This window comes from Panthera pardus, unplaced genomic scaffold (assembly GCF_024362965.1).
Source record: "Panthera pardus isolate Hobbes unplaced genomic scaffold, ASM2436296v1 HiC_scaffold_17, whole genome shotgun sequence".
Classification (NCBI taxonomy): Eukaryota; Metazoa; Chordata; class Mammalia; order Carnivora; family Felidae; genus Panthera; species Panthera pardus.
This window is the reverse complement of record NW_026526732.1, coordinates 64,213,105-64,240,982: the sequence shown is the minus strand read 5'-3', so window position 1 is coordinate 64,240,982 and position 27,878 is coordinate 64,213,105. Positions and strand designations below refer to the sequence as shown.

At 37.8% G+C, this 27,878-nt stretch overlaps 1 protein-coding gene across 17 annotated transcripts in view; it reads left to right on the top strand.

The window, feature by feature from the left end:
- Positions 1-27,878, top strand: part of KLHL32 (kelch like family member 32) — a 243,069-nt gene that overhangs the window by 171,540 nt on the left and 43,651 nt on the right. For 10 of the 17 annotated variants that reach the window (XM_053904640.1, XM_019442905.2, XM_053904639.1 and 7 more), the window contains one exon: positions 7,946-8,672. The exons of 2 other annotated variants lie outside the window; for them this stretch is intronic. In XM_053904640.1, the coding sequence (XP_053760615.1) occupies positions 7,946-8,672 (727 nt within the window). Of the gene's footprint in view, positions 1-7,945; positions 8,673-27,878 lie in introns of those variants that run through there. 5 more of the 17 variants (XM_053904641.1, XM_019442908.2, XM_019442909.2 and 2 more) reach the window with 4 other exon arrangements.

Here is a 27,878-nt window from a genome sequence, read left to right as displayed (position 1 = left end):
ACAATGTTGTCTTTTTGAACAGAAATTTTTCATTTGGTCTCAAAGAAGAGAATATGGCCACAAAATTTGGCACATTTATTTATTAACATGAACTTTACTCTCTATGGCAGTCATTACTCTAGTTTAAGATGTCACTATTCAGACTTCACATGACTCATGTTAATGTGGTGAGCTTCTATGTAGTTTAACATGGTTAAGTCTCAACACCTGCTCACTCATTCTAGGGGAATCGTCCACACCTATGATCTAAAGAAATTGTATGTAACATTAGGAAGGTATCTTGCTAAAGTTTTATGTTTATATTACTAGGATTTAAGGCATTATAAAATAATGTATAAAATGATGTTCTTTAATGTAATGTATAACAGTCATGCACCATCCCTGTGAGGACATGGACTGGAAGATGGAAAGTTTGCTTGATACTCCGTTTAGAGAGGAAAAACTGTCCATGCATTGTCACTTAGTGTATTAAAAGATACTTCCATGGCTTGCCACCCCGGTTGGCCAAACGCTCTTTAACATGCCGGCTCTTTTTGGAGGTTTAGGAATGTCATTTGGTTGTTGATTTGCTCTTGTGCCCTTTCTTTGTCCCTTTTTGAATTTGCAGAAGTGTGGAATTGATGCTGCCTCTCGGGCACTGAGGGGAGACTGGTGCCCTGGCTTATCTCAGCAGGATGACAGGACTGGCAAGGATATAGACACTTGTGCCTTCACAGCGTGGGCTCTTGCAAGAGGGAGGGTTTGGTTTGCCCCTTCAGCAAAGCTGTCTACAACAAAGTTTTAAATAGGAGAATAATTACAGGTGCCCCTGGCCAAGGGGGCAGAATAAGGCTGTGGGCAAAAATATTAGTCCTTGCTTACTCAGCTCTGTCTGATAAGTATTGTGATAAGAACATCCTTTTCAGTGAAAATTTGTGAATTAAGACAAGGAAATAGTGCTTTTGAACACAAATAAATAGTGCTTTTGAACAATGTGGCAAGGACTTTATCTTTCGTTAGTGTTGATTAAAAAGATTTGATCTCTCATCTGAAGAGAACTGCCTCTGTAAAGGGCATTTTTATATGCATTGCAAGACATAAAGGACTTGTATGGAAGATGTGTATTCTTGGATTTGGGATGACTTTATAATTCATATATATTTCAGGAAATCTCTGAATGTAAGGTTTGTTATTATTTTGACATTACTTTGGGTTCATTTTGTGTAGTATACATACAGACAGACATACATATATAAGCAAGAGTTAGACTTCAAAACAGCTGCTGCTTTGAAAGGATTAGGAATTTCAGATTTCAAAACAGCAGCTTCTGGCTGTGTTTGAGTATGAACAATAAAGGAATTTGGGTTCCTTTGGATTCCTGAGGATTTACAATATTAGGAATGTAATGTTTGCTCATTGATATATTCCTGAAATGCATGAGTAAACTGTATGTTTTAATTGAATTAGAGTAAAATTTGTAGAATTTAAGATGATATACCATAGGATTTTACATGATATATCATATAGGCTACTCCATAGAATGGTAATCAGTGGAGACACACTGAGAAAACTAATAGGAAAGGATTGCCTTTTCTATATATTTTTGAGCCAGGTTTAGTTAACAAGAAATGACCTAGAATTAAAATACATATTCCGTAAAAGTAAAACAATAATTCAAGACTCAAAGGATGCCTTTTACCTTAAATATTTGTTCTTTAATTACACACTCTTTAAAGCATTAAAAGAATTTTTAAAAGCATTAAATATATGCTTTTTATGTTGAAGTAATCCATAAATGAGACTTATTGAAAAATACTGTCCACCTATCTTCAAGCAAAACATACTTAAAAAATACTTTATTTTTTTAATTTAACTCTAAATATGGAAGTTATCTTTGGTCTTAATTACATTCTATCTTAAAATAATTACTGATGGTTGGTACGCTTAGGTGGCTCAGTCGGTTAAGTGTCTGACTCTCAGTTTCGGCTCAGGTCGTGATCTCATGGTTTCGTGGGTTCGAGCCCTGCAATGAGCTCTGTGCTGACAGTGCAGAGCCTGCTTGATAGTCTCTCTCCCTCTCTCTCTACCCCTCTTCTGCTCACACTGTCGCTGTCTCAAAACAAATAAAATAAAACTTTTTAAAAATTTATCAAAAAAATGATTACTGATGGAAAAATAATAATCGGGGCACCTGGGTGGCTCAGTCAGTTGAGCATCTGACTTCAGCTCAGGTTATGATCTCATGGTTCGTGAGTTCAAGTCCGACATTGGGCTCGCTGCTGTCAGTGCAGGGCCTGCTTCAGATCCTCTGCCCCCATCTCTCTGCCCCTCCCCTGCTTGTGCTCTCTCAAAAATAAATAAAAAACACTAAAAAAAGAAAAAGAATGATGATATGATACAATAGAAAAATAGTTGTATAATTTAAAAACTGGGTTTGTTTTTCTTTTAGGTTTTTTTCAGCTTTATTAATTTATTTTTGTAGTTTAAAATTGTTATGTAAATTCCAGTTAGTTAACATACAGTGTAATATTAGTTTCAGGTTTAGAATTTAATGATTCATCACTGACTTACAACACCCAGTGCTCATCGCAACAAGTGCCCTCCTTAATGCCCATCACCCAATTCACCCATGTCCCCAACCCACCTCCCCTCCAGCAACCCTCAGTTTGTTGTCTATAGTTAAGAGTCTAAAAACTGGTGTTTAAGTTCCAGCTTTTCTAATTAGTTGCACGACTTGAGGTAAGAGAGATAACTTGTCTAGATTTGATTTCTGTTTGTAAAATTGAGAAGCTTGAACCAAATACCAAATGGATTCTAAAGTGTTTTCTTACCCTAATATTTTATTTATTTGAGGGCTTAAAAGACTATGATGTTCTTTGCATTGCCAAGAACCTCAAATAGAGGTGGTTGGCACCAATCATGTGAAGGAGTAAAACAAGGGTCTTATATAGGTAAGTTTAGTACACTGCATGCTGTTGTGTGGCATTTTTAGAGTTTATAAGGACTTTAGAGGAAAGCCATGAAGATGAGATAATAGGAAACCAAAACCTGTGATAGGTAGATAATTATATAGAGGAATTGACATTATTTGTTCAAGAAGAATATGAGAAATAGCAGAAGAACAGTTGTAAATAATTTTCCCTTCTTAAAAAATATTTTTAATGTTTATTTACTTTAGAGAAAGAGAAAGAGACAGAGTGTGAGCAGGCGAGGAGCAGAGAGAGGGAGACACAGAATCCGAAACAGGCTCCAGGCTCTGAGCTGCCAGTGCAGAGCCTGATGTGGGGCTCGAACCCCATGAACCATGCCTGACCTGAGCCAAAGTTGGATACTCAACTGACTGAGCCTCTCAGGCGCCCTGTAAATAATTTTCCCTTTAACAAATATGTATAGCTTACTGTGTGCAGGCATTGTTCTTATCAAGGATCTGAGGATGAGATGTGTTGAAGCTGGAATAAGCTGTAGTAAATGCCCCTTGTAGGAAGAAACAATTCTCCATCAGGGTAAGATGAGCTAGACTGGGTCAGGCAAAATGCTTGGGAGATCTCCCGTAGTCTTTTTTTTTTTTTTTAATTTTTTTAAATGTTTGCTTATTTTTGAGAGAAAGCCAGAGTAACAGTAGGGGAGGGGCAAAGAGAGAGGGAAACAGAATCTGAAGCAGTCTCCAGGCTCAGAGCCTGATGTGGGGCTCGAACTCACAAACGGTGAGATCATGACCTGAGCCAAAGTCGGATGCTTAACAGACTGAGCCACCCAGGTGCCCCTCCTGTAGTCTTTAGAGATGATAATGCTTTGTGTTTCACATGGTTTAGGAAACATCTTGCATAATGGTACTCTTTGTGTGCCTTCCCAGACAGAATCTTTAATTTTTTTTCCACTCTTGCTAGCTTTGTCTCCAAAAAAAGTGGGAGATAAAGACTTCTGCTAATTGCTCCATTTTTCTCCTAATTAAAATATGCTACAGTTTAGAGTGATGGGGATATCAGTATGCTAGAGTAAGTAAAATAGAATAGGATTTCAGCCTGCCCTGATTTATGCTTTCTCAGTGTAGGGTGATTAAAAACCACCAGTTCCCTTATGTTTTCAAGCATAAGCACCAGAATATACTACAAAGCTAACTGTGGTCTTTAGGTTCTGTGATGCTCTGGTGATGAATCAGCCTTCAAATGGGTAATGGAGGCCCCTTAAATGGGCCCCAGGATTTCCTCAACCACCTTACCTTTAATTCAGCATGACTCTGTGAAGAAGTCATGGTGTAGAAGTGATTTTGAGGTAGTTCATTGTTCTGAAATTTCTTTGCCATTTTTTTCATTATTTGGATAAATAAGAGTTAGCTATGCTTTCAGTGGTTTTTTTCTTTTACATTTTTACAAAAGTAAAAACAGAGTACAATTATTCTTTTTTTAAAGTGTTCATTTAAATTCCAGTTAGTTAACATACAGGGTAATGTTAGTTTCAGGCGTAGAGTGTAGTGAGTCACCACTTCCATGCATCTAGAACCCATCACAACAAGTGGCGCTCCTCAGTCCCCATCCTCTAGTCCCCCTCCTCACCTCCCCTCTGGTAACCATCAGTTTGTTCTGATAGTTAAGAGTCTGTTTCTTGGTTTGCCTCTCTCCCTCTTTGCTTTTCCCTATGCTCTTTTGTTTCTGAAATTCCACATATGAGTAAAATCATATGGTATTTGTCTCTGTTTTATTTTGCTTAGTGCAATATACTCTAGCTCCATCCTTGTTGCACCCTTTAACATTTATTTGTTACTGTGAAAGCAGAACTGCAGAGTGTTTACGTGACTCACTATATACTGTCAGAATCAGCCTTTGATTTATAGACCTTCTAGAACCAAGGTCTCAAAATATGGTGTCTTACCCATAGTAAGATCTTAGCCATATCTTACCATATAGGAAATGTATTGTTTTACCTTTAATACTAAACTATAAGTGTCCTATATTTTTACTAAAACATCCAACTTAGACTTCATTTGATTTAAGCCTTCTCAATTTTGAAACAAAAGACTCAATTTCCTCTGAAAAGGCACTGATTTACTCTTTCATGAATGGGAATCTGTCTGGAATCTTCTGACTCAGTGTGGTCTATGGACCAGCAGCATATGCATCACCTTTAGACGGTTAGAATATGCAAACTCCCTATTCCCCTCTCTCCAGTTATTGAATCAGAAGCTGCATCTTGACCAGAAACCCCAGTTAATTTGTGTGCATGCTAGGTTTGGAAATGACTGGATTTAAATCTATAAACCACACTAATTCTAGCTGAGATTGCTTTGAGGTTGGTGTCAGAACAGTTAATTGTAAATTCATCTACCTTCGATTTGGAGAAAAGATAAACCCAATAACTGTGAATGATTTGTGTAATCTGAAAATATTTAGAATGATAAAATTGTGCAAGTTATATGAAGTCTGTGAGAAATTAGAAATATTGGCAAGAAATAAGATAAAAATTATCCCAGAAAATACGAACTAAATGTTTGTGCACAAGGCATTCTATAATGCGTAGTATTGAGAAATTGAACATGAAAAACCTCGTGATACATGTGATATAGGCCTAATAGACAGAAAGCCAGAAATTAATCAGTAATAGATCACAGTGGTCACTGTTCCACTGCCAGTTTGATTTGTTAAAGATTTTCTTCAACGCAGAACCTAGCTGTGGCTTGTGTACTTTTCATGCAGTAAGTGATACCAAGTGCTGGAAAAACAAAAATAAACTGGAGAGTGTTAAGAGATGGATTAGAAGATTGATTATGACATAGGAAGAAAAGATTTATGAGGAAAGAGAAAAATAATTAAATGGGCAGCACTGTGCTCTAAAAAGAGGCTATGGAGAGATGGATATTTATCTAATGTTTCACTCATGCTGTTTCCTATAGTATCCATATGAAATTTGCAGAAATATTAGGACTGTAAGGATGCTGAGAAATATGTTACAGAGCAAAGCAGTATCAGCTGGAACTACTCAATTAAATTAGGAGCAATATCAAAGATTACATCTCAGAAAATTTTTCCTCGTTCATGACAAATAACCTTGAATGGATGACTTTATCCCTAGAACTTTTGAAAGCTCTGTGGCCAAAGAATGGAAGATCATTTATTAAGTTGTTGAATTATCTTCCCAGGGAAATGGCGGAATGCCATTCCTTGAAATTTCTAAATGTAGGGTGGAAAAAAATCAGGATGTTGCCTATGGGAACTCTTCTCTACTTCTGGCGCAGACCTGGTGATTGCTGAGTGATGTTTTTCTTCTACAGTATCTTTGATTATTGTTCATGATTACCATACACAGATACATTTTTTTTTCTTCAAGTTGGTATCTTATTTAAGTTAAAAAAAAGCCAGCTTCTAGAAAAACAGCTAGGGAATGTCAGTCATCTGCCCTCCTTGCTGTCTGCCTTCTTGGCAGAGATAGGCTACCTAGCATTCTTTTTTCATTTCTCTTTACTATGTAGTTCATCAAGAGATGCAATTTAGTACATATTAGATGTGACTTCATTTCCTATATTCTCTTCATTCAGAAAGCTAAAAAGAAAAGCCCCAAATATGCCTTGCCTTTTGGAACCATTTGTCAAAATGAATACAGAAACTATGTATGAAACTCTCAAATGAAATCATGTAGTTCTTCAGAGAGTTTCATGATCCTTTTCACCAGGTGAAAACCCAGCTCATGTTTGCCTAGGAGTAATGGTCCAAGAGCACTACATTTCCTTCACCTCCCTCTGTAGATTTTTTTCCCCAGTGATACATATCAGCTGAAAAGCAGAGCCAGAACCCCAGTTTCACTGGTCACAATTACTTAATATTCTAATTTATTACTTTACTTTTTCATGCTAATTCCTTCACATCCACATTTATATTATCTAGGAGATCTAGCTTAATATAGGTGCTGCTAAGGATAATTTATATCAAATGTGTTGCCTGGAGATATTAGATATATTTCATGTTGGTATGCAGGAAAATTTGCCAAACTTAAATATTAAGTCACATTAATTAAACTACATAACGTGTTCTGTAACATGAATTGGTTTTTTTGTTGATGGTATTTTCTAAATTATTGTATAATTTTATTGTTTATGACTTTGTACACCTTCTTTAGTGTGAAGAAATTCTATATATCTGTAGCCCAGAGTTCTTACTCTTTTCCTTCTTGAAAGAGATCTAGACCTAAACAAAAAGGTTAAGATTACATTTCACTGTTGTGTCCATAATACAAAGATAACATTCTCCGTATCCTGTTTTGTGAAAACGGCTCTAACAAATTGCCAGTATCTTCTATGTGCAAACAACAAATATTTCCAAGATGAAAACTAATTGGGAAATAAAAATAAAATTGATGGGTTACAATCTTCCTTTTTCTTCTCTTGTTTCCTGACTGATTAGACCTACCAAAGGGGACAGGGGGAAAAGTGCTCTTTGTTTCTAAATCCTTTTACTAGTGTCATATTGATTCTCTCCCAAGTATACCTTGTGGTCTCAGATGATCACATATTTTCATTTGTACTCAAATTGATACAGCACCTTGACTCATGGGTTGACATACACTGCTTGTACTGTGGTGACACTGCTCACCATAGACATTCCTGGGGTGGGGTATACCATGACTCTTCTGCATGAAGCAAGAGAACAGGCTGCTTCACAACAGTGTTCTCATTCTTTGAAAAGTGATTGTTGTTCCTCCCAATTGCCACCTTAAGTCTCCTCTAGTGTTGCTAAACATTGCTCTTGACCTCTACCAACAATGCTTGAGCTCTTTTGTGTCTCTGCTGATGCAGAAAAAATATTCCTCAGCTGAGTATCAAAATATTCTGCTGTTACACTATTTGTAAGAAAAAAAATGTATCTTACAATACATTTATGAAGTGTCTGAAAGAATACAAGGTGACCTGCCTGCACACCATTGCTTTGGTTCTCTGTCTTACCTGTGTATTCTCTCATCCCCCCTCCCTCTGTTTCAGCTAGCTGTGAGGTGGTTGGAACACAACTGCCATTACCAGTACATGGATGAGCTCCTGCAGTATATCCGCTTTGGCCTGATGGATGTGGATACTCTCCATACAGTTGCCCTGTCCCACCCCCTCGTCCAGGCAAGTGAAACTGCAACAGCTCTTGTCAATGAGGCCCTGGAGTACCACCAGAGCATCTATGCACAGCCCGTTTGGCAAACTCGCAGGACCAAACCGCGATTCCAATCAGACACTCTATATATCATTGGTGGGAAAAAGCGTGAGGTCTGTAAAGTCAAGGAACTTCGGTACTTCAATCCTGTTGACCAGGAGAATGCTCTCATAGCTGCCATTGCCAACTGGAGTGAGCTGGCTCCCATGCCCGTGGGAAGGAGCCACCACTGTGTAGCAGTCATGGGGGACTTTCTGTTTGTGGCAGGAGGAGAAGTTGAGCATGCTAGTGGCCGGACATGTGCTGTGAGGACTGCCTGTCGCTATGACCCCCGCAGTAATTCCTGGGCGGAGATAGCACCCATGAAAAACTGCCGGGAGCATTTTGTGCTGGGTGCCATGGATGAATACCTCTATGCAGTTGGGGGTAGAAATGAACTGCGCCAGGTTCTGCCTACAGTTGAGCGATATTGCCCCAAGAAGAACAAATGGACTTTTGTGCAGTCCTTTGACCGATCCCTTTCATGTCATGCTGGATATGTGGCTGATGGTCTTCTTTGGATATCAGGTAGAATGTGCGTCATATGTTGGATTTATCAAAAAACACTTTTTCATTGTGGCATAAATTTAAAAGTCGAGTGTTGGTAGTTGTGGCCATGTTTAATTGAACCACTGAACCAAGGATGCCATTTTACCTAATTAACATTTATTACTGGAAACCTACTCTTTAGAGAGCAATGTAACTGGAACTAATTGAGCTTTCTGTGACTTTCTCAATGAGTAAAAATTCAAGGTGGAAATTAATGGCCCATCACATCCTTTTCTTACCAAACCTTCTATTGTTTAGATTGTCAGTTTTTGATACTCATGGATTGCTTTACACGCCTTGTGGCTTGTCTAGATTCTTTGCCATTTTTTTTTAACCACTCTGGGCTGCTTGACTAGGAGATGTTCCATCAAAGACAGGGCAGGCAAAGTAAAAGTCCAGTGAATCCATTTTGATGGGTATAGCAATAGGAATATATCCAGGTAGGAGCCATGTACATGGAGGGAAGAGATTTAAGTTATTGGCTAAGATATGTTTTTGTATTATCTGTGGATTATAGTTGTGCATACCATCCTAAATTCTTCATTCTTGTTTAATTTTCCATTCTTACTGATTATTTGGGTGTACTTATTATTTTAATTTACATTGTCTTCACTCTTTTTAAGCCTTTTGATTATGAAAAAAGGAGACTAGTATAGTGAATCCTATGTACCCATGGCCCAATTTCAGTAGTAGTCCACTCACTGCCAGTCTTGTTTCATCCACAGCATATATTCCTGCAAACCCCTACTGGCTACCTTTTCACTGGTACAGAGGGAGTCTATGAGGTGTAAGTTATTAACATCACATTATCAACCTGTGTTTCCAATCCAATTCTTGAAAATATCTAAACTCTTCTCCTTTGAAAGCGTTGCCCACTGGGGAGGAAAGTCCCATCACCTCTCAGAGGACACTCATTTTGTAACGCAGATGGAACTTGTTGAATTCCCATGTCCAGGACAAAGAGAAATAGGAATATAAGATAACTTAAATGCTAAGAGTAACTTTGAGATGTTTGTATTTAGAAGACACAATCACTTTTTTTTAAGTCTGTATGTCTTAATCTTTTTCATGTATTTTACCCCCCTCCCCACTGGCAACCACCAGTGTGTTCTCTGTATTTATGATTCTGTTTCTGGTGTTTTTGTTTGTTCATTTGTTTTGTTTTATAGGGCTCACACATAAATGAAATTGTGTGGTATTTGTCTTTTTCAGACCTACTTTACTCAGCGTAATACCCTTTAGGTCCATCTATGTTGTCACAAATGGCATGAGCTGATTCTTTTTTATGGCTGAGTAATATTCCATTTAGATTATTATAATAATTATATCTATATATACACATATATATTATATCACATCTTTATCCATTCATATATCATTGGACACTTGGGCCGCTTCCATAATTTGGCTATTGAAAATAATGCTGCAGTAAACATAGGGATGCATATATCTTTTCCATAGTGTTTTCATTTTGGGGGGGTGGGGGGTAAATACCCAGTAGTGGAATTACTGGGTCATGTTGTAGTTCTATTTCAGATTTTTTTGAAGAACCTCCATACTGTGTTCCATAGTGTTTTCACCAGTTTACATTCTCACCAACAATGCATGAAGGTTCCCTTTTCTCCACCTCTTTGACAACACTTGTTATTTCTTGTCTTTTTGATGCTAGCCATTCTGGCTGGTGTGAGTTGATATCTTAATGTGGTTTTGATTTCCATTTCCTTGATTATTAGTAATGTTGAGCATCTTTTCATGTGCCTGTTGGCCATGTATATGTCTTCCTTGGAAAAATGTCTTTTCAGGTTCTCTACCTTTTTTAATTGGATTATTTATTTTCTTGGGGTTGAGTTGTATAAGTTCTTTATATATTTCAGATATTAACCCCTTATAAGATATATGTTTTGCAGGTATCTTCTTTGATTCAGTAGGTTGCTGTTTGTTTTTTTGATGGTTTCATTAAATGTGCAAAAGCTTTTTATTTTGATATAGTCCCAATAGTTTACTTTTGTTTCTCTTGCCTGAGGAGTCATATCTAGAAAAATACTGCTAAGACTGATGTCCAAGACATTACTATCTGTTTTCTTTTATGAGTTTTATGGTTTCAGGTCTGACATTTAGGTCTTTAATGCATTTTGAGTTTTTGTGTGTGGTGTAAGAAAGTGGTCCAGTTTCATTCTTTCACATGTAGCTGTCCAGTTTTCCCAACATTGTTTATTGAAGAGACTGTCTTTTCCCCCATTGTATGTTCTTGCCTCCTTTGTCACAGATTAATTGACCTTGTGAGTATGGGTTTATTTCTGGGTTCTCTATTCTGCCCCAATGATCTATATGTATACTTTTGTGCCAGTACTGGACTGTTTTGATTACTCTAGTTTTGTAGTATGGTTTGAAATCTGAGATTGTGATACCCGCCCTCCCTCCCCCAATCTTGTTCTTCATTGTTAGGATTGCTTTTGCTACCCAGGGCATTTTGTAGTTCCATACAAATGTTAGGATTATTTGTCCTAATTCTGCAAAAAAATGCTGTTGGTATTTTGATAGAGGTTGCATTAAATCTGTAGAGTGCTTTGGGTAGTATGGACAGTTTCACAATATTTGCTTTTCCAATCTATGAGCATGGAGTATCTTTCCATTTGTTTGTGTCATCTTCAGTTTCCTGCATCAGTGTTTTATAGTTTTCAGAGTACAGGTCTTTAACCTCCTTGGTTAAATTTGTTCCTAGGGATTTTATTATTTTTGGCACAATTGTAAATGGGATTGTTCTCTTAATTTCTCTTTTTGCTATTTATTAGTGTATAGAAATTCACCAGATTTCCATATATTGATTTTGAATTCTGCAATTTTACTGAATTCATTTATCAGTTCTAGCAGTTTTTGTAGTGGAGTCTTCAGGGTTTTCTACAAATAGTATGATGTCATCTGCAAACAGTGAAAATTTTACTTCTTCCTTACAAATTTGGATGCCTTTCATTTTTCTTCTGGTCTGGTTGCTGCAGCTAGAACTTCCAGTACTATGGTGAATAAAATTAGTGAGAGTGGAAATCCTTGTCTTTTTCCTAATCTTAGAGGAAAAGCTCTCAGTATTTTCCCTTTAAGTATGATATTAGCTGTGGGTTTGTCATATATGGCCTTTATTATGTTAAGGTATGTTCGATCTAATCCTACTTTGTTGAGAGGTTTTTTTTTTTTTTTATCATGAATGTGTTATACTTTGTTAAATGGTTTTTCTGCATCTATTGAAATGATTATATGGTTTTTATTCTTTCTCTTATTGCTGTGATGTATCACATTGATTGATTTGCAAATGTTGAGCCATTCTTGCATCCCAGGAATAAATCCCACTTGATTGTGATGAATTATTGTTTTATTAGTGTATTGTTGAATTTGGTTTGCTAATTTTGTTGAGGATTTTTTCATTTATGTTTCATAGAGATTTTGGCTTGTACTTCTCTTTTTTTGTGTGGTGTTTTTATTTGGTTTTGGTATCAAAGTAATGGTGGCCTCATAGAATGAATTTGAAGCTTCCTTCCTCTTCTATTTTTTGGAATAGTTTGAAAAGAATAGGTATTAACTCTTCTTTCAGTGTTTGGTAGAATTCACCTGTGAAGCTGTCTGGTCCTGGAATTTTTTGTTTTTTGGGAGTTTTTTTTTTTTTTTACTGATACAGTTTCATTACTGGTAATGCATCTGTTCAAATGTTCTATTTCTTACTGATTCAGTTTTGGGAAGTTATATGATTATAGGAACTTATCCAGTTCTATTAGGTTGTCCAATTTGCTGGTACATAATTTTTCACCATATTCTCTTATAATCTTTCATATTTCTGTGGTGTTGGTTGTTATTTCTCCTCTTTCATTTCTGGATTTGTTTATTTGAGTCCTTTCTCTCTCTCTCTTTTTGTTGTTGTTGTTTATGAGTCTGCCTAAAGGTTTGATCATTACAAAGAACCAGCTCCTAGTTTTGTTGATCTGTCCTATTTTTTTTTTCTTTTTAGTTTCTTTTTTTTTTTTTTTTAATTTTTTTTTTCAACGTTTTTTTATTTATTTGTGGGACAGAGAGAGACAGAGCATGAACGGGGGAGGGACGGAGAGAGAGGGAGACACAGAATCGGAAACAGGCTCCAGGCTCTGAGCCATCAGCCCAGAGCCTGACGCGGGGCTCGAACTCACGGACCGTGAGATCGTGACCTGGCTGAAGTCGGACGCTTAACCGACTGCGCCACCCAGGCGCCCCTCTTTTTAGTTTCTATTTCATTTATGTCTGCTCTAATCTCTTGTTACTTCCTTCCTTTACTGTTTTTGGGTTTTGTTTGTTCATCTTTTTATAGCTTCTTTAGGTATAAGTTTAGGTTGTTTATTTGAGATTTTCCTTGCTTCTTGAGGTAGGCCTGTAGTACTATAAACATCTTTCTTAGAACAGCTTTTGCTGGGGGCACGTGGGTGGCTCAGTTGGTTAAGCAGCCGACTTCAGCTCAGGTCATGATTTTGCACTCCGTGAGTTCGAGCCCCGTGTCGGGCTCTGTGCTGACAGCTCAGAGCCTGGAGCCTGTTTCAGATTCTGTGTCTCCCTCTCTCTGACCCTCCCCCATTCATGCTTTGTCCCTCTGTCTCAAAAACAAATAAAGGTTAAAAAAAATTCAAAAAAAAGAACAGCTTTTGCTGTATCCCAAAGATTTTGGACCATTGGGTTATCTTTTTCATTTGTCTCTAAATATTACTTGATTTCATCTTTGATGTCTTAGTTTACCCATTCATTGTTTAATATCATCTTTTTCCATATTCTTTTCTTGTGATTGATTTCTAGTTTCATAGTATTGGGATTGGAAAAGATGCATGGTATGATGTTGATCTTTTTGAATTTGTTGAGACTTGGTTTGTAGCCTAACATGTGATCTATTCTAGATAATGTTCCATGTGCACTTGAAAAGAACATGAATTCTGCTGTTATGATGAATTGTTCTGAATGTATCCATTAGATCTACCTGGTCCAATGTGTCATTCAAAGCCACTGTTTCCATGTTGATTTTCTGTTTGGATGATCTATCCATTGATGTAAGTGTGGGACTTACTTACTATGTTGCATTGCTACAAAGTCCTCAAATATTTTGTATTACTGTTGATTACTTTCTTTATGTTTGTTATTACTTGCTTTATGTATTTAGGTGCTCTTCTATTGGGTGCATAAATATTTACAATTGTTATATCTTCTTGTTGCATTGTTCCCTTTATAATTATATAGTGTCCTTCTTTATCTCTCATTACAGTATTTTTTAAAAGTCTATTTTGTTTGATATAACTATTGCCTCCACAGCTTTCTTTTCACTTCCATTTGCATGATAAATGCTTTTCCATGCCTTCATTTTCAGTCTGCATGTGTCTTTAAGTCTGAAATGAGTCTCTTATAGGCTGCATATAGGTAGGTCTTGCTTTTTTATCCATTCTGTCACCTTATGTCTTATTAGTGTTTAGTACATTTACATTCAAAGTAATTACTGATAGATATGTTTTTATTGCCATTGTGTTACTTTTTTATGGTTGTGCTTATAGTTCTCTATTCCTCTCTTCTCATGCTCTTTTTTTCTCATGTTGAGTTTCTTTAGTGATACACTTGGATTTCTTTCTGTTAGTTTTTTGCATAACTCTTACTGGTTTTTGATGTGGTTGCCATTAGGTTTGTATATAACATTTTATGCATACAGCAGTCTATATTAAGTTGATGGTCGCTTAAGTTTGAATGTATTTTTTACTCTCCCCTCTTCATGGTTTAGGTATGTATATGGTGTCATACTTTATATATTTTTATTTTGTGAATCCCTTGACTAGATTTTTATAGATACACATAATTTTACTCCTTTTGTGTTTCCTACTCTTCTTACTCCTACTTATGTGCTTTCCTTTCCATTCAAAAAGTCCTCTTTAACATTTCATGTAGGGCTGGTTTAGTCATGAATGCCTTTAACTTTTGTTTGGGAGACTCTTTATCTCTCCTTCTATTCTGAATGATAGCCTTGCTGGTAGAATATCCTTGACTGCAGGTTTTTTTCCTTTCAGCACTCTGAATATTTCATGCTACTCCCTTCTGGCCTGCAAAATTTCTGCTGAAAAATCACTTGACAGCCTTAGGTTTCCCTTGTCTATAACTGTTTTCTTTTCTCTTGCTACTTTTTAAAAATTTATTTATTTTGAGAGAGGGAGGGAGAGAAAGAGAGAGAGAGAGAGAGAGAGAGAGAGAGAGAGAATGTGCTTTAGCAGGGGAGGAACAGAGGGAGAGGGAGAGAGAGAGAATCCCAAGTAGGTTCCACAATGTCAGCATGGAGTCTAACATGAGGCTCGAACTCACAAATTGTGAGATCATGACCTGAGCTGAAATCAAGAGTTGGATGTTTAACCAACTGAACCATCCAGGCACCCCTCTCTTTCTGCTTTTAAAATTCTCTCTTTATCACTAGTTTTTGCCATTTTAATTACTATGTGCCTTGGTGTGGACCTCTTTGGGTTGAATTTGTTGGGGGCCTTCTGTGGCTCCTGGATCTGGATTTCTGTTTCCTTCCTAAGATTTGGGAAACTTTTAGCTATTATTTCTTCAAATAAATTCCCTGCCCACTTTTCTCTCTCTTCTCCTTCTAGGATCCCTATAATGTGAATGTTATTATACTTGATGATGTCAATTCCAGTCTGTTTTCATTTTTTTTCTCTCTTGTTCCTCTCGATTGATTTCCATTACTCAGTTGTTCATTACTCACTGATCTGTTCTTCTGCTTCTTCTAGTTTACTATTTATTCCATCTAGTGTAAACTTAATTTCAATTATTGAGTTATCTCTGATTGACTCTTTTTAATGTTTCCTGTCTCTTTGTTAAGGGTTTCACTGAGGTCCTCTACTCTTCTCTAGTTGAGTGAGTATCTTTATGACCATTACTTTAAATTCTCTGTCAGGCATATTACTTATCTCTGTTCTGTTTATGTCTCTTGTTGTGATTTTTTCCTGTTCGAAATAACAGGACATATTACATTTTGGACATATTACTCTGTCTCCTCATTTTGTGTAATTCTCTGTGTCTATTTCTATGTGTTAGGATAGTCAACTACATCTCTTGTTTTTGAAAGTAGTGACCTAATGAAGAAGAGGTCCTGTAGTGCCCTGCAGTGCAGTATCCCCTGTTTACCAGAACCTGGCACCTTAGGAGTGTCTTGAATATATTGATGTATGTGCCCTGCTCTTGTGGCTCTGTTGCATTTTCCTTCCATCCAATCATCTGCAATGACTCTCTTTGCCTATTGTGGGCAGGGTTTGGTCCTTGTGTTTTTAGTGAACCAGTGTGGGGCTGTTGTTGGATTAACTTGAGTCAGACCAGGCATTGGCCAGAGATGCAGTATTACCAAACTGCAGGGGAATGTGGGAGTGGAGTGCATGGTGCCACCAAGGTTTGTGCTGGTGGGAGGGAACCTGCAGCTTCCTCCACAAGGCAGGCTGGGATGAGTGGGTGGACCCAGAGAAGCATTCAAGGGTAGGCCAGATCATGTTAGCAAGGTTTGTGTTGTTCTCCTGTGGGAGGGGACCTGGAACTGAGGCATGAGTGGGGGGTGTGTCTGCATGACAACACAGGGGTAGGGTGTGCTTTTAGCAAGTTAGGTGTAGAATTTTGGTACTGCACTGGTTCTAGGAGGTGTACATGTGGATGGGGAGAGAAATGGTGGTGCCTGCCAGCTCTTTTTTTTTCCTGGAGAAGTCTCCCAATGATCCCTATCCCTCTAGCTGCACTCTGAGATTAATAAGAAATCTCTCTCCTGTATACCCCAGGTATTTTTCAAACTGCTGCTTCTATGCTATCTCTACATGGACCTCTTTGTTGTGTTGTCTCCCTAATGTGGGGACTCAGTTTCCTCTCACCTTCCCAGCCCACAAGACTGCTGGTTTTTTTTTAAATTCTGAGTTTTAAACTCCTCTGATTTTAAGATTGTGTGAATTTCATCCCCTCTGCTTTTCAAAGCCAGACACTATGGAGATTCATCTTCCCTATGCAGGCTTCCTTATGAGAGTCTTTTCTTTCCCCTCTCTGGACTGTGGAGTTCCTCTCTTCTGCAGACAGTTCTGTAGGCCTATTTAGCTCTCAATTGCATCTCTGCCCTTCCTACCATCTTTGAAGTGGCCTCTTCTCTACATTTAGCTGCAGAGAGTCTGTACTGCGATCTTTGGGTCATTTGGGGAATTATTTACACTTGAGAGGGTTTTATCTAGTTGTACTGCAGGACGAGGTGAGTTGAGGTTCCTCCTGAGATGACAGACCATCTTCTTCAGAAGTCCTGATCATACGGTTATTATTTTTATTTTCTTAATGTGATGTATCATGTTGATTGATTTGTGGATATTGAACTGTCCTTGCGTCCCAAGAATAAATCCCACTTGATTATGGTGAGTGATCCTTTTAATGTATTGTTGGATTTGGTTTGCTAATCTTTTGTTGAGGAATTTCACATCTACCTTCATCAGGGATATTGGCCATAGTTTTCTTTTTTTGTAGTGTTTTCATCTGGTATTGGTATCAGGGTAATGCTGGCTTCACAGAAAGAATTTGAAAGCTCCCTTTCCTCTTCTATTTTTGGAATAGATTGAAAAGAATATATATTAACTCTTCTTTAAATGCTTGGTAGAATTCATCTGTGCAGCTATCCAGTCCTGGACTTTTGTTTGTTGGGAATTTTTTGATAATTCAGTTTCATTACTAGTAATTTGTCTGTTTGGGTTTTCTGTTCTTCCTGAATTCAGTTTTGGAGGATTATATGTTTCTAGGAATTTATCTGTTTTTTTCTAGGTTGTTCAATTTGTGGACATACAATTTTTCATAGTTGTTTCTTGCTATCCTTTGTATTTTGGTGATGTTGGTTGTTACTTCTCCACCTTCATTTCTGATTGTATTAATTTGAGTTCCTCTCTCTTCTCTTCTTGATGAGTCTATCTAAAGGCTTATTATCAATTTTGTTTATCTTTTTGAAGAACCATCTCTTGGTTCCACTGATCTTGTCTGTTATTTTTTTAGTCTCTGTTTCAGTTACTTCCATTCTGATCTTTACTGTTTCCTTCCTTCTATTAACCTTTGACTTTGTTCTTACTTTTCTATTTCTTTTAGGTGTAAGTTTGGGTTGTTAATTTGAAATTTTTTTGTTGTTTGAGGTATGCCTGTATCTCTATAAACTTCCCTCTTAGAATTGTTTTTGCTGCATCCCAAAGATTTTGGATTGTTGTGTTTTCATTTCATTTGTCTCCATGTATTTCATTTTCTCTTTGATTTCTTCATTGACCCTTTTTTTTGTTCATTTAGTAGCATATTGTTTAGGCTTCATGTGTTTGTGTTTTTTCCATTTTTTTCTTCTTCTAATTGATTTCTAGTTTCATTGTGGTCAGAAAAGGTACTTGATCTGATTGTAATCTTCTTAAATTTATAGAGATTTGTTTTATTGCCTAATGCGATATCTCCTGGAGAATGTTCCATGTATACTTGAAAATAATTTATATTCTGCTTTTGGTTGGAATGTTTTGTATATAGCTGTTGAGTCCATCTGGTCTAATGTGTCATTAAAAGACACTGTTTCCTTATTGATTTTCTGTCTGGATGATTTATCCATTGATATAAGTGGGAGAAGCAATCACCTTTAAGTAAATCTTGAAGACTTCTCAGCTTCCTTCAATAATCTTCTCTAGTTGTTTAACATCTGCTCTGACAAAATTCTCCCTTGCATTTAAATTAAATTCATTTGTATTCTGCCCATTTTTCCTTCTGCTGTCCTCAATAACCAGGGAGACAGCTACAGTCTTAGCTTCTCTGGATAATGTCTCAATTATTGGCAATTTATTGATTTTCATTGAAGAAACGTAGCTCCTGTCAGTATTTAACTGTTCTGTAATTAATGAATGAAGTTAGGAATTGGACTAAGGAAGAGGATAAATGAGATAGATCCAATAATTACTGGTCTTATATACCAAATAAACTTTAGATATTTGTTTGTACATTAGTGTGTCTAATAGATATATTTAGATAAGAACTTCGTTTGTCTGGTGAAATACTCCCTTTTGTTTAAGTGTATATTTCAATAGTTAAGAAAATAACCACCAGAACTATATTTTGTTGGCTTTGCTGAAGAAATTTCAAACTTGGCTACAAATGAGCCTTTGCTAACAGAAGGAAGAGATCTGTACTTGCCTAGGATAACAAAACAGTGATGGATGGCTGAAATCAATGTAATTTATATTTTCTTCCAATTTACATTCCTTCCATTGACTCATTTAGTTTCCATATGTTGTTAATGCATTTCTAAGTTTTATATGAATTTCTCACAAATATTTTAATAAATATTTCCTATTTTCTTAGCTATTAAACTATCTTTTTAAAAAATGCTGCAGTTTCCCTTACATATTCTTAAAGGTCTGACTACTTAATATCTTCTTTAGTGAGGCCTTAGAAAAACACAGAAGCTCATTCTAGACTGGCTAGATCCATCATCCTGGTATCAAGCTGATTTCTCTTTCAATATGGGTCTGTATGTTTCCTTTTCCATTTTATTAAAATTATCAACTTATTACCTATATTGCTCTATCACTTGGTTTTGCCCCTACTGTGAAAGGAAATACATTTTCTTTGTTCTTCTTTTGCAGTAATGTATGCTGCCTGTGTTAACCATACTTAATGAAAACAATCCCAATTTTCTCAGGTTTGTTTCTCCCCACTGTGTACTTGAGATGAAAAACTCACTTCCCAGTATATAGTACAATACCTTTAATTGGAAAGAAAAGGAAATCACCAGTGACACTTCTTTTTTTTTTTTTTTTTTTTTTAATTTTTTTTTTTCAATGTTTTTTATTTATTTTTGGGACAGAGAGAGACAGAGCATGAACGGGGGAGGGGCAGAGAGAGAGGGAGACACAGAATCGGAAACAGGCTCCAGGCTCCGAGCCATCAGCCCAGAGCCTGACGCGGGGCTCGAACTCACGGACCGCGAGATCGTGACCTGGCTGAAGTCGGACGCTTAACCGACTGCGCCACCCAGGCGCCCCACCAGTGACACTTCTAATACCTTCAATCGTCTGCCTCTTTCCTCAGGAGCAGCTTGTCATAAATCAATTGTGAATCTAACCATGGATAGGGAGGGGTACTAGATTAAAAAAACTAGGTATACCCCTTAAAAAAACAAGGCAGGTATATGTCACCCTATCACTGATCTAGAAGTGTTACCCAGATTTATTGTTGCAAATAAAAATATTTGACTCTATTCCTTATCCTTTATCAAATAATCAAGTATTTCTAATTTAATTGATGGGAGATTAGGTCATTGCCATCTTCCTGATTGTTTGCAAGCTTTGCCTGAGTTGTAGGAAGTACAGATTTTAGAATGTGGATTTTAGGGGCTTATTTCTGTTCCATAAAACACAAAGTGAATGTTTCTTTAGAGATTCAGTATTTCTAGTGTGCTCACTCCCTCTCCATACTCCCTCCCTTTTCTCTGTCCATTTTGGGGTCAGGACACCTTGAAACCTGTCCATGGTTTTTAAAATGAGACAAGCAGAGATGAATTCAGAAAAGCAGGCTGTATGGATATGCCCATTAGCATTTAATTTAAGATGTTAGAGATAGTCAAATTTTACAGGCTCCTGTAGCATTTGACACTGTGACCCAATTCACAAATGCTCCACATCATTTCTACTTGAAATTCACAATACTGAAGCAAAAGGAGCATTAAATATCCTGCAGTTGTGCTTTAAAAGGTACGTTTTCCATTGTGAGATATTGTTTGTGAACTACTAAAAAGATCCCTTTTTGTGAGTGAAAATTAATCCTGAGCTCATCTTGCAGAACAGCTTACCTTTTCGTTTTTGTCAAATGGCACCAAGATAATGGGAAGCTAACCACAAAAGTAGTGCTTTCAAACTGTAAAAATAAGACAAATGCTACTGTATTTACTCAAAAGCAGTATTCAGTGCTTTCCTGATTCTCTTGGTGAATGCTACATCCTTATTAAGTCTTGTGCTGGTTCCTAGATAAATAAGATTAATTCAGCAAACACACTTCCTACCCTCTAGGAGCTGACAATCAAAAGAGCTTTTCAGATATTTCATTAATGAAAGAACATTTGTTAAAGCTTCTTTCTTTAACTCCCTAGAAGATATGTTTATTTTCATCTTGATTAAATTTATATGAAGCTTGCATTGCCCCATTTTAAATAACTTTAATTTATTCAGACCTACTAGAGGGACTTTGGATTTCTAATACTCATTAAAATTAGAACAATGTAAAATTTCATAAACATTTTTTAAATGCTGTAGCTTTAGCTTTTCTCTATCTTTGTAAATATTATTTTACTCTCATCCAAAAAATTACATATAAAACATTGGGAATTAACAGGGGGTGCAGTGGAGGCTGGCTTATGGTGTCCTGAAGTCACAGAGCATGTGAAACTTCTCACCAACCAAGAGACCCTGAGTTAGTTTCCTAACCACCCTTAGTCTTCTACCAGGGTAGTGTGGAGTGACAAAGAATGAGACACAGGTCCTGCACTGGGACTCAGTGTAGTAGAGGGAATAGACTCAACAGATAATTCTAGTATAGTGTGTGATATATGTGATGATAGAAGTCTGTCCTGGGGACAGAAGTAGGGCAAAGCAGGGGGTACTTCATGCAGGTTTCACAAAGGTTCACAGCACCTTCTTCCTAACTTGGCCTTAGGTCCACTGGGCTGCTTCCCATTTACTCATTAACCCCTCCCTGTCATCATGAGTGGACTTCATGATCCAATCATTTCAATAATTCTCCTGCCCTCTGGCAAGCACTCGCTCTTGAACAAACCCAGGGGTCCAATTGTCTGTGCCTGTGCCCAGGCAGCTGAACCCTATGGGAAGAAGCCAGTTGACAGGAGAGCTTTGTGTGGGATCTACTCAGCTCGCCAAGCCCTCCCTGTACCCCATGCTAGTGTCCCTCCACGCCTCCCTAGCCCCCACTCACTCAGCTGTAGCTTAAACTCAACCACCCTTCACTGGCTAGAACCAAAAACTCTGCCCCTCAGACTCAGAGACAGCACCTTTTCTTCTGCTTTTCAGAACAAATGTACAAGAGGAGAGTCTCACAGCAAGATGAGATAAAATGAGGCAGTGGAGAGTGTGAGGAGACAGATGGGCAAGAGCTGGACTGGAAAAGGGCCAAGGCGGAAAGTTGGGAGATGCTAGTGAGGAGGGTGCAGAGGAGGGGTCTGAGGAAGGAGCCTGAGAATGTGGGATGGGCAAGGTCAGAGGACAAGTGTTAACGAAATCAAACCAAAAAAGAAAGGGCATGGTGAGAGGTGTCCAATACTGTTGGGACATCAAGGTCCAGAATATTTCTCTGCAATTTTCTCTCAGAAACTACTTGGTAATTTCAATGAAAGTAGCTTTAGGGGAGTAGAAGAAAGTGAAAGCTAGAATGCAGTGGTTTAGGGTGTGAAAGAGGAGTGAGGAAGTACAAACTGTAGGTATAGGCCAGAAGTCGGGATATCACCTAGAGCTCACTCCCTGAATCCGAGCTTGCCAGACAACATTCTGATTATTATATTATTATCCTCTGCCTACTGGGAGAGGATGTGCTGTTTCTAGGTACACACATATTTCAGCCCATGTGACAGCCACGGTTTTTCTTTTTTTCTTTTTTTAAGTTTATTTATTTATTTTGACAGAGAGAGAGAGAAACACGTAGAGGAGGGGCAGAGAGAGAGAGAGAGAGAGAGAGAGAGAGAGAGAGAGAGAGAATATCCCAAGCAGGCTCCACAGCATCAGCACAGACCCTGTTAGGGGTTCAAACTCATGACCGTGATATCACGACCGAGCTAAAACCAAGAGTCAGGTACTTAACTGACTGAGCTACCCAGCTGCCCTGCTACATTTTTTAATTATAAATTAATAAACAGCATTTTGGCTTTAGGAAGAAAAAGGAGAATAGGAAGGGAAGAAAAGGATGAATGTTTGGCTTACAGAAAAGAGACTAGCTAGAAGAGGAAATCCAGTGTCAAAGGAAGGAACTCTTTAAAGGACACAAGTGCATTAAGCAAATTGGTAGATAAGGGAAAGGAGAGAGCAAAATAGAAGGGGACAGGAATGGGGCATTCTTTGGTTAGTAAAGGCTGAGAGCACCTCCTGGGTACCAGGAATGGTGATGAATGGTAATAAGTCCATGGGATACCACAGGAGGAGGGATTTGGGAGGCTGTCTTGGACAGGAGAAGAGGAAACCCCTCAGACTCTAAGCCTGGAGGGCAGGAGATGATGCGGGATGTGGACCTAAGTCAGCTCCCAGATGAGGGGCAGCAACCTGAGGAGGTTCCTTGTCGATTGAGTCAAGTGAGAGACAAGGTTGTCTGTCGAGGTTGTGTGGTGTCAGAACGAGTGTAGAGGGTCTGAGGGAGGTGGCCTTGGGTGGAAAAAAGCCTCTGAGAGAAAACAGAGGGAATGGACATGTTTTAAAAATTGTCTGAGCTCATACCAAGGTTGGAAACCACAAAATTGTGGTGGCCCAGTTTGTAAATTTCTGTCCTAGTTTTTGGTGGTATCCAGCAGAGAATTGGAGAGGGCAGATCCTTGGATTCACTCAAGATGGAAGGTTTTTAGGCTGGGAATGGTCTGAAGGACCCTATTGGAAGGGGTTCAGCTTGTTGGGTTAGGTGAGTGTGAAGGACGTAAAGTTTGCTTGAGGGAGGACAAAGTGAGTTATTCAAGTAAGTACATGAGAGAGTGTCTGTTAACCCTGCAGGCAGCTTCCATGTGAGGAAGCCATCTGCCTGATATAGGTTTGGAGCTTGATAATGTGGCATTATCAACTTAAAAGTTCCTAGTGACCTGGAATGTCCTCTAAGAATGAAATCCTCTTTGTTGCTTTAGATTCTCACAAACCGTCTGTCTCTAGCACTTACTTTTTATCTTCTCTTTTCACTTCTGCCCCTGCCTTTACCATTCCCCATCTGAAAAAGATAAAAACGAAACCACTGCAGTGTTGTACTGAGATGAAGCCAACAGAAATGTCCATTCTACAATGATTTTAAAAGAGCTAAAAGAAAAAAAAATTTAATAAAAGAGCTAAATGGCTTGAAGAAAGCAAATCAGATCACTTACATTCTCCAGAATAATTAACAAAGGTTTTATCCTAAATGGACTTCCCTTTATTCTAAAGAAGTAGCATTTTATTTACCCTCACATTGCTGCTCAGAAGATGAGGCTTAAAGATGCTAAGTGATTTTCACAGATCACTCAACTGGTATTTGATAAAGTTGGAATTTGATCTCTGCGTCTCTGGTTTTTGAAAACCATGCTTTTCCCAAGAAACTAAACAATACAGTTGTTTATCACTACAACAAAGATCTCAAAAACAGATGCTTACATTATAAAAAGAATTCCCAAATGATACAACTGAAAGTAAAAGATACACTGAAAAATCATCATACCCAGATATTTGTTTAGATCAACAATGATTTGATTATTTTTAATTGTTTAATTGACCACTTTTCTCAGGGCACAAGACTTGAGCCACATAATGTCTACCTTTTTGTGGAGAGAACAGCCTTTGTTTAGGCGATCCATTTGTGTCTGTCTAGATGGATCTAAAAAAGGGTAGCGTAAAGGGGAGCCTAAGTGGCTCTCGTGGGTTAAGTGTCCAACTTCGGCTCAGGTCCCGATCTCGTGTTTTGTGGGTTTGAGCCCCATATAGGGGCTCTCTGCTGTCAGCATAGAACCCACTTCAGATCCTCGGTGCCCCTCTCCTGTGCCCCTTTCTCTGTGTCCCTCCTCTCTCTCTCTCTCTCTCTCTCTCTCTCAAAAATAAACATTAAAAAAAAGGTAGAATAAAGAGTGAGCTGAATTACTTACCTAAGAATATGGGAAATATATCATTTTCTTTGTTCCCAAGAGGAGAGAAGAAGGTTAAAGCTACATCATGGAAATGGGCAATGGCTGAAGAATCTGGTTGATGGCAGGAGAGGGATAAAAGATCCAACAAGAGGCACACCTGGGTGGCTCAGTTGGTTGAGCGTCCAGCTTTGGCTCAGGTCATGATCTCATAGTTTGTGAGTTCGATCCCCATGTTGGGCTCTATGCTGACGGCTCAGATCCTGGAGCCTGCTTCTGATTCTGTTGTCTCCCTCTCTCCCCCTTCCCCACTCGCGCTCTGTATCTCTCTGTCTCTCAAAAATAAATAAACATTAAAAAAAAAAGATCCAACAAGAACATAGCAAGCCAGGACACCAGAGACTGGTAGAGGTGACCTTGAGAGCTTAACCCTGCTTGGACCATGCAGAAATCTTTGGAGGCAGGATTACAGCAATCTATAGAATGAGTAATTGGGAGTTAGAGACAATATTATTGATACTCTGAAGGGCAGCTAACATCTGCACTGTGGTAGATATTACCCTTCATTTATTATTTCATTTATTTTAAATAATACATGTGCATTACTTACATGTTTTGGGTCACAAGTTTATATCTGTTCACTCTAGGTGACATAAATATAATTTGTATTTTCAAGTGCCTCAACCCTTTATAGATATTTTGTAAATTTGAGACTTCCTTTACAGATTTTGAGTCTATTCATTACCTATCCATTTGTGTGGTTTCTTCAAGTGTGACAGAAATAATAAGGATAATAGTTTTAATTTAATGCATGGATTAAGTATGCTCCTGTTCAAGATGCTAATTTAGTAGAAATATTCTTGGCTTTAATTGTTCAGGTAGCATTATAAACACTAAAAATATGGACAGTCTAATGTGAAAAAATAGATAATAAGAAAGTGTTTTAATGTAAATATTATTTATCATAAATATACCCATGGTATCCCTATTTTTAGGGACTAGTAATGAGTTTGGTTCTATTTAAAAAATGACTAATATGAACTCACACTAATGCCAGTCATTCCTTTGATAATTAGACTATAAGTGTGAAGTTTTAGTTTTTTGAGAATTAGAGCAAACATATGGAGGAGAAGCTTTACCATTAAAGGAAAAAGCCTTTGGTACCTTATAAACCAGCCAGTAATTCTAGTAATTGGAACAAAAATAAGAAATCTGTTTCAGACTACAAAATTCATTTATCTATTAATTCAATATTCTATACTTAGTTATTTTTTCAGTATTCCATATATACTCATTTATACTTTTTTATGGAAAAGATAAGAAATTTCCATAAATAAATGACTACAGTGCTATAGTAAACTTCCTCTGTGGATTGCCTGTATACCATGCACTCTGTAAGACTATACCAAACCTGTAAGAGAGAGATCGTCATCTCTAGTTTGCATATGAGGAAACTGAGCCTGGTTGTGTTAAATCCTCCCCCCAAGGATAGAGTCATAAAGGAACCTCTGTGGGGTTAATGCCACATCCTGTCTGGAAACTAACCCGCTACTCTAGCATAAAGCTGGGCACTTCAGGCCTCCGGGAGAGTAGCAGAGAACTTAGATGGTTTTCCACAATCCTCAGTTGGCTGGCAGAGTTCCAGCCTGGAGTGTCTTTCCTGACAGCATGGACACATTCAGTTCTTTGCATCCCGCTCTGTCCTAGTAAGGGTACCACTCTGTCCGCTCTGTCCTCATAAGGGTACCAGTGCTGTATTATGTACCATAGGTTTCTGCTAAAGCGTGTAGTATAGGACTCTATATCAACAGATGTATTTTCTGTCCTTGAAAAAAAAATAGCAGAGCCACCAGACTTGACCTATCCTGACCAATGCATACTAAGAGCTGTTTTTCTAAACACACTATTCTGTAGACATTGTTAGTCTTGACCAGTTCTTGCTTTTGAGCGCAATGAGTTTGGGAGTCAGTGAATTCCAGCAGTGGAGGCAAAAGTTGCTTGTTTGGCAGTCACCTGTCATCCTTTCTCTGGTATGCATTCATCCATTTGTCACAACGTTTTGTGAGGAGCCGAACAGGGAAGCTTAAGAAAAATGCTTTACTCTTGTCTTGATGATAGAAAGCATTTCTCACTGCTGGTAGCATGGTGGTAACTTTTCATTCCTTCTGGCAGTTTTTAAAGACTTATTTGACTTTGGGGGAACTTGCAGTATATCTTTAAGTCACAGTTCAAAAGTATGAGACAGGGCTGTTCATTTTCAATTTTGGCTGAAAAGTCTTAACTTCGACTGTGGCACTTCAAAGTTAGGGAAAACTTGGCTTTAAAAATGGATGCTGATACGAGATGGCATATTTAATGACAAATGTATCTATAGAAAGCTGTTAAGATGCAGATTATCCCCCCCTGGGGTGGGGGAGGGAGATCAAAACTGCCAATCTATAAAATGTACTCGATAGAGGGAGGCATAGAATCTATCTTTGCAAGTGCTTTGATTGCAGGGGACAGTATAGCAGCATGTGGCATCATAACCCAGAGCAGGCAAATCAGCTTGATGACTTTCAAAGCCAGGAATACTGCTGCAGGCAAGGGTACTCCAGTCTAGGAGAAATTAAAACATATAGAGACTGTTATTAATTCCATATCTATTTTTGTATAGTCAAATCTGTATGCAAATCCTTAGCATCTCATTTCAACAGATTAATCTAAAAGTGAGGAGTGTTATGTGAAGAGAATGTAATGATAAGCTGTGCACATAACACTGCTAAAGCTGTGTGGGCTGCGAACTTGGATGCTTTTTTAAAATTTATTTTTTGTACTGAGAAGAACTGGTTTTTATTTATGTGATCATTTGGAAATTATTTCAAAGAAGGAAAACAATAGGACCAATTTCTAAGGTTTTCCCTTGCAATCCTGACTTGGCAAAAGTTACAACACTGGGTTTTTTAGGCACCTCCCGTGGTTTAGCATTCCAGAAGTAATCAACCAAATAACTAACTAGGAATTTTATGTTTACTTCCACCTAGTAACCCAGTATCTCATTTTTAAGCATTGTCATGTGAGTGAAAATTTGTATGTAAGGGTAAGGAATCTAATTACCACGTGCAGATTAAGGGAAAAAAATATTACGAATGCATCTGTAAAAGAGAGTAAATAATAATTCTGAAGAGCATGAAGATAAATTGTATGCCTGGCTTAGGAGAAAGGATGTAATAGCTACATTCTAATCCATTGGTTGTACATTTAATCTATAATGGGCAGACTCTGATACATATAGTAGTGTAAATATTTTCAAATAGTGTCATAAACAGATAGTTTACTGCAGTAGATATTAATTC